Below are 6,966 nucleotides of genomic sequence, written 5' to 3'. Positions count from 1 at the left end.
AGGCGGGTCTCGAACCCACAGGCTCCGGCAATCCACTCACCTCAGCCTCCCAAAGGCGGGGGATTACAGGCTGAGCCACCTCAGCCTCCCAAAGGCGGGGGATTACAGGCTGAGCCACCGAGCCCGGCTTTCCAAGCTTTTCAATTAAAACTTTCCAAGGACCTTATCACTTTCCGGGCAGTCCTCTTATCACTGCAATCTGCCTTTCTCAAGCCACTAAAACCACTCTTGCCTAAGGCCAGCTCTAATTTCCAAATCTTGATAGACCATACCCTCTTTCTTTAAAACTTTCTCACCTCTCTAGCCTCTGGAACATCATTCTGCACTCCCTGTATCTGTCTGCCCCTTTCTCTGCCTGTCCCAGGATCACATCCTCTGTTCTCTGCTCTCCTCATTCTAAAAACTCTCCCTGGCACACACCCTGGGTAATCTCATATACTCTCATAGGCTACACTACCATCTACATGTTAATAACTCCCCAAACCTACCTGTGTAGCCTAGACCTCTCCCTTACACTTTAAATATCCAGCGGGCGTGGTGGCTTAAGCCTATAATCCCAGCACTTGGGAGGCTGAGACCTGTCTCTACAACAAATCAAAAAAGTAGCTGGGTATGGTGGCATGTACCTGTGGTTCCAGCTTCTTGGAAGTCTGAGGTAGAAGGATCACCTGAGCCCAGCAGGTCAAGGCTACAGTGACTGTGAGTGTGCTACTGCACTTGAGCCTGGGAGACAGAGTGAGACTCCAACAACAACAACAAAACTTCAAACAGTCAACCACTTTCCTGACTATATCTCCATTTAGATGTCCCACAGACAACTCAAAGTCAATATATCTAAAAGCAAGCTCATCAATCTCATCCCTGCTCCTTCTGCTTGTTGATCCCTGCTCCCATCCCCAATCCAGTAAATAATCAAGTCTTGATTATTTCACATTCTCCTAAATATTTACAGGATATTTTCTTTTCTTTTCTTTTTTTTGACTCGGAATCTCACTCTGTCGCCCAGGCTGGAGTGCAGTGGCACACTCACAGTCACCGCAGTCTTGACCTGTTGTGCTCAGGCAATCATTCCGTCTCAGCCTTCCTAGTAGCTGGAACCACAGGCACATGCCACCGTGTCCAGCTAATTTTTTGATTTATTGTAAAGATCTTGCCAAGTTGCCCAGGCTGGTCTCCAACCCGTGAAATCAGGCAATCCTCTCACCTTGGCCTCCCTAAGTGCTGGAATTATAGGCATGAGCCACCATGCCTGGCCCATTACAGAATATTTTCTTTCCTGTGTTCCTATAGCCACTACCTTTGTTCAGGCCACCATCCTGTCTCACCAGCCCTAAGGCAACAATCTTCTTACACCCTTAACCAGCCTTCTTAGCATCATCTACAACACTCTCCAATTCTCCATGTTTGTCTTCATTCTCACCGCTTGCCATTCTGTCTTAAGTTTTTGCTTCAATACCACTAACAATGCACACACCATGATGTTTCTCACCTCATGCTTTTGGGGCAGGACCCTGTTTTGGAATGCTTTGACCTACCTTCACAGCCCATTTTAACCTACCTAATTCACCTCCACGAAGTCTTCCCTTCCCTGTCCCCCAGCTAGACGAAGCACTTCCACAGTTTCCATAATATACCATCCACATCTCTCAACACTGCATTTAGTACAGTGCTTTATGATTACTAAGTTTTTATCTTCCTCACGACTTCAGGAGCTCTTTAAGGCCAAGATTCGTGTCTTATTTTTCTATCCTCACCACTTAGCACTGTGCCTAACACATTTCTGTTCAACGGATGAATGAGTCCTTTCCCCGATGTGGGCGTGTCAGTCTGTAAGCATTAAAGGGAGCCTTAAGTACCATAATCAATGGGACTTCTTATTGCTGGCTTTTGATAAAGACTAAATTTTACAGCTCTAGTAACCCCTTGAAATAGCCCCGTCAGTGCCTCCAAGGTGCCGACCTTCCCAGTATCTATTATCCACCAGGATCGTCCCTGCCCGATAGCCCGATGTGTTCCTACAACTCCAGCAGCCCTTCGCACACTCATCTTTTCCAAATCTCACAGAAGGATCTCCAAACATAATCGATGGCAGCTCTGTGAGGCCACTAGCCATCTGCTGCCTTCATCCTCGTAATTGCCTGTCCGTTCCCTCCCCTTGCTCCTCACCAGCCCCCATTCTCCTTGATCACGCTGGCCGCTCTACCTTTCCCCCCTTTTCCAGAGCCACTTTTTCCTTTGGGCGGCATCTTCGAAACTTGCAGTGGAACACTCAACTGCGCAGGTTTCCGAACAAAGCCCCTTTAGGCCCCACGGGCATGTCCCAAACAATGCCTGAAAGCGGCATAGCAGTTGACCATTCTTACTGCGGCTCCAGAGGCAGGCACAGCTTGAGGCAGACCCAGTCCTTTGGGTTTCAGGCCAATGGGGCTGAAGATGTCTAACCAATAAGAAGCTTGGAGCCAGGCGGTGGGGCGGAGACAAAGGCAGGGTTGGGGCGGGAAACTCCGCCTCTGCGCTTTTGTTACTCCTTTCATACGCTCTTCTTTGCACTAGCTTCCCGGTTCCCTACGCTCTACCGCTCACTTTCTCCACGCGTGCGCAGTTGGAGCCTCAGGGGACTGCCTTCCCTTGGCGCCAACTCGGGCCAATCCCGCGGGGGCGCCAAAGGGAAAGCCGGAAGAGCCAAGGTGGTTACCTCCTTCTACCGTTTCCTCGCACAGGCAGTTTTTCGTTTAATTTTATTTTGCAGCTGTAGTTGATTGGGTTCAAAAGGTAGTTTTAAACAAAGCCTGTCATTCCTCTGCCTCTTGCAGAACTCAGTCGTGGAGAAACATTGGAAGCAGGCTAAATGCTCCTCAGGTACTGCTTAAATAATGTTTCGACCACGCAGAAGGATATTGTGCACCATTTAAAATGACGATTGTAAGGCTGTGTGTACAGATAGGAGAAATTAAGACCAAGATACAGAATATGATTCCTTCTTTAAGTGTATATAGTGTACTACATAATGTATGCATATAAAGGACAGGAAATCTATTCAGCTAAATGCGACCAGTGGCTCTGATGCCGGATGTGTTGCGGCGCAAAACCCGTAGATTCTTTGACTCGTTTCTAAAATGAATTTTAAAGCAGCCAGGAAAGTTTTAAAACAAAGTTTATTGACGAGAAAAGAGAGAAGGAAAAAGACTTATGGCAAAAAGACCTGCCATGGGCAACGTTTTCAAAGAAAAACCGCGCTTTTGTTCTCAACTGCAAACTAGATATAACTACCTCGTTATTGATATGCTAATGGTGGAGTCCAGCTAATCGTGGCTCCAAGAGAGATTGACATCTCTGTGCTCCTGATGGGAGGAGACAAGGGGAGGGATTATTTATTTATTTATTTATTTATTTATTTATTTATTTATTTATTTTTTTTTTGAGTTGGAGTCTCACTCAGTCGCCCAGACTGGAGTGCAGTGGCCGCTCCCGGCCACCGCAGCCTCGACCTGCTGGGCCCCGGCGATCCTTCCGCCTCAGACTTCCGAGTAGCCGGAACTACAGGCATGCGCTACCACGCCCGGCTGATTTTTTGATTTATTGTAGAGATGAGGTCTCCCTGCCCAGGCGGGTCTCGAACCTGCGGGCTCAGGCAATCCACTCACCTCAGCCTCCCAAAGCGCAGGATTACAGGATGAGCCACTGGGCCCGGCTGGGAGGGATCTTTTCCTGACTACATTGTTTCCCCGCAGGAGACCTGCTAACGTTTCCAATTCACAAGTTCCTTAGGTGGTCTTATTATTTCCAAACTGCAAACCTGAAAGTTTCTTAGTGATTATTATGCTAAACCATGAGTTGAAAAGTTGGGCTGTCCCAATCTTACATATGATGGAGTTTTCTTTGATTTGCTGAGGGGGTGGCAAAGGCTGGGAGCTAGGTCTTCAGTAAAATGTAATTTTATTCTATCTATCCATCTATTTACTTATTTTTGAGTTGGAGTCTCATGCCATCACCCACTGTAGTGCAGTGGCACGCTCTCGGCCACCCCAGCGTCGACCTGCTGAGCTCCAGCGATCCTTCCGCCTCAGCCTTCCGAGTAGCCAGAACTACAAACGCTTGCTACCACGCCCGGCTATTTTTTAATTTTACTGTAAAGACAAGGTCTCGCCAAGTTGCCTGGGCTGTTCTCGAACCCGCGGGCTCTGGCAATCCACTCGCCTCCGCCTACCAAAGTGCTGGGATTACAGGCTGAGCCACCAAGCCCGGCCCAGTAAAATGTAATTTTTAAAATGTCTGAACATTTCCTAAAACCTACCTATTGGAAATGTATCTGTCTATGTCTAACTTGTGCCAGCTACCCTGCCACAGCACTAGTACATACAGGTCATCATGTATGTTTCTGTATATTTTCCAAAATTTCTTTAATGTTGCAACTTAAAAGCATGGATTCTGTAGCCAAATTGCCTGGTTTCAAATCCCTGCTTCACCATCTGTCTACTAGCTCTGTGACCTTGGGGAAGTTATCTTATCTCTTTTTGGCTCAGTTTCCTCATCTGTGAAATGGAGTTGATAATAGTGCCTATTCACAGAGTGTTAAGAGAATTAAATAAGTTCATATTTGTAAAGCACGTGAAACTGACTAGCTCATAGTTCGTGTTAGCTTAAGATACATAATTTTTGAATTTGTACCTCCACATTTTTTTCTCCCCTTATCAACAACCCCTCCCCATCAATAATTTGCATGTAATATCAGGGCTTTCCCTTCACTCCATGAGATAGCTGTCTCAGCTTGCCACTGCCAACCAGAATATATAGATTCTCCAGCTCAGAGTTTAGTTTCTTAAGCAGCCTTGCTGGACTTGGAGATACTTCGTGTCTAAACCAGGGGGTCAGGTATTTCTGAGATTATGCCCATGCCCAACTCAGACATGACAAGTAGTCCCCTTATGTTGTATTGCTGTGACTTCTGGACATATCTTGGCACTCCTTGTTTTGGATTGGCGGTGATCAATTTTGTAGAATGCATCCAGTGCTGAGGGGATGACTGCTCCCCCCGCTTTTTTTTTGAGTCAGAACTTACTCCATTGCCCAGGCTGGAGTGAGTGCAGTGGCATGATCATGGCTCACCACAGCCTCTACATCCTGGGCTCAAGCGATCCCCCTGCCTCAGCCTCCCAAAGTGCTGGGATTTCAGGCGTGGGCCACTGTACCTGACACTCCCCTACTTTTTATTATTATTATTTTTTTTTGAGTTGGAGTCTTACTCTGTCACCCAGGTTGGAGTTCAGTGGCACTCTCACGGCCACTGTAGCCTCGGCCTGCTGGGCTCAGGCGATCCTTCCGCCTCAGCCTTCCAAGAAGCTGGAACTACAGGTTCCTGCCACAGACACTCCCCTACTTTTGAGGTGAATCCTACTCCCATACTGACTTTTCATACCCAGCTGGGAGATGGGTGGGGGTTGGAGTTGACAATGACAGTCTGGCCTTGTGCTCATCAGTTTATCCATGGCCAGGAGGTCCAAGGAGGCACCTTTATGTCTGATTTTTCTTCGGAAAGAGCCTTTCCTGTGACCACTGACTATGGCAGTTATGGAATAGGAATGAAGCCAACTAGACTTACCATCCTGATGAAGAGTCAACATGAATGGCTGATGTGCCTGGTAAATGCTCAGTTCCTGGAACATTGTGAGCTGCATGCATTCCAGCAGATAATAATGGCAACAGCAAGCCGGGCTCGGTGGCTTAGCCTGTAATCCTGTGCCTTTGGGAGGCTGAGGTGAGTGGATTGCCTGAGCCCGCGGGTTCGAGACCCGCCTGGGCAGGCGAGACCTCATCTCTACAATAAATCAAAAAATTAGCCAGGCGTGGTAGCGCGCCTGTAATTCTGGCTACTCGGAAGGCTGAGGCAGAAGGATCACCGGAGCCCAGCAGGTCGAGGCTGCGGTGAACGGGAGCGACCACTGCACTCCAGTTTGGGCGACAGAGTGAGACTCCAACTCAAAAAACAAAAAAACAAACAAAAAAAACCCAGCAACGCGATAATAAGCCTGTGCATGTGGCTGAATTTGTTCACAGTAGTCCCTAAATGCCAATAGCTCCAAGAAGAAAAGAATGGGCATAGGTCTGCTGGGAGTTTCAAGGTCAAAAACACTTTATGACAGTCAGATACAAAACCAGGTATGATCTCAACTCTGCAATATGCATCACTAAAAGACAGGGAAGGAAATATAAAAGATTAAGTGTTCGTTTTTTGAAATGTGAATTTCTATCTAACTTTCATTTTCTTTGTTTTATTATTATTATGTTATATTACTTGGCATTTTTTTTTTTTTTTTGAATTGGAGTCTCACTCGGTCACCCAGACTGGAGTGCAGTGGCTGCTCCCGGCCACCGCAGCCTTGACCTGCTGGGCTCCAGCGATCCTTCCGCCTCAGCCTTCCAAGTAGCCAGAATTACAGGCATGTGCTACCATGCCCGGCTGATTTTTTGATTTATTGTAGAGATGAGGTCTCGCTGCCCAGGTGGGTCTCGAACCCGTGGGCTCATGCAATCCACTCACCTCAGCCTCCCAAAGGTGCGGGATTACAGGCTGAGCCACTGAGTCTGGCTGGCATGTATTTTTTTATTCAAGAAAAAAGACAATACATGTTGTTTGAAAAACAAACCACAGAAAAAGCCAGCTTCTATATAGGGTTAAGTCTGCTCCAGTATGTGGAGGTAGACTGGAGGAGTCTGTGGAACAGAGTGACAAATTAACTGAAGAGAGGGCAAGGGGAGCAGAGAAGAGAGAAATTCAGTCCTGAAACCATGGTAACATCTGCTGGAGTGTGCACAGTAACTCAGAGCCAGTCATGGCTGCCAGTTGTATTTTCTACTAATTATCTCCTCAGACTGATTCCTCTACATATTACTTAAACAAGGAAAACCAGGAAGGGAAGCTGGCAACCCTCTTCTCAGGACAGAGGTTCACAAACCTTGGCCTAGACT

At 47.2% G+C, this 6,966-nt stretch overlaps 1 protein-coding gene across 5 annotated transcripts in view; it reads right to left on the bottom strand.

Moving 5' to 3' along the window:
- The window catches only part of PIN4 (peptidylprolyl cis/trans isomerase, NIMA-interacting 4), a 147,586-nt gene extending 145,235 nt beyond the window's left edge, over positions 1 to 2,351 (bottom strand). For 3 of the 5 annotated variants that reach the window (XR_002482702.1, XM_021718969.1, XM_008070860.2), the window contains exon 1: positions 2,204 to 2,351. Coding sequence is in view for 4 of the 5 variants with exons in the window: in XM_021718969.1 (XP_021574644.1) it covers positions 2,204 to 2,246 (43 nt within the window). In the remaining variant the exon portion in view is untranslated. Of the gene's footprint in view, positions 1 to 1,558; positions 1,731 to 2,166 lie in introns of those variants that run through there. The other 2 variants (XM_008070861.1, XM_021718968.1) reach the window with 2 other exon arrangements.
- Positions 2,352 to 6,966: the final 4,615 nt, after the last annotated feature.

Source organism: Carlito syrichta, unplaced genomic scaffold (genome assembly GCF_000164805.1).
Source record: "Carlito syrichta isolate Samal-C Ts95f unplaced genomic scaffold, Tarsius_syrichta-2.0.1 Scaffold314047, whole genome shotgun sequence".
NCBI classification, from domain to species: Eukaryota; Metazoa; Chordata; class Mammalia; order Primates; family Tarsiidae; genus Carlito; species Carlito syrichta.
Note: the sequence above shows the minus strand (reverse complement) of the source record. Positions and strands in the feature narration are given on the sequence as shown.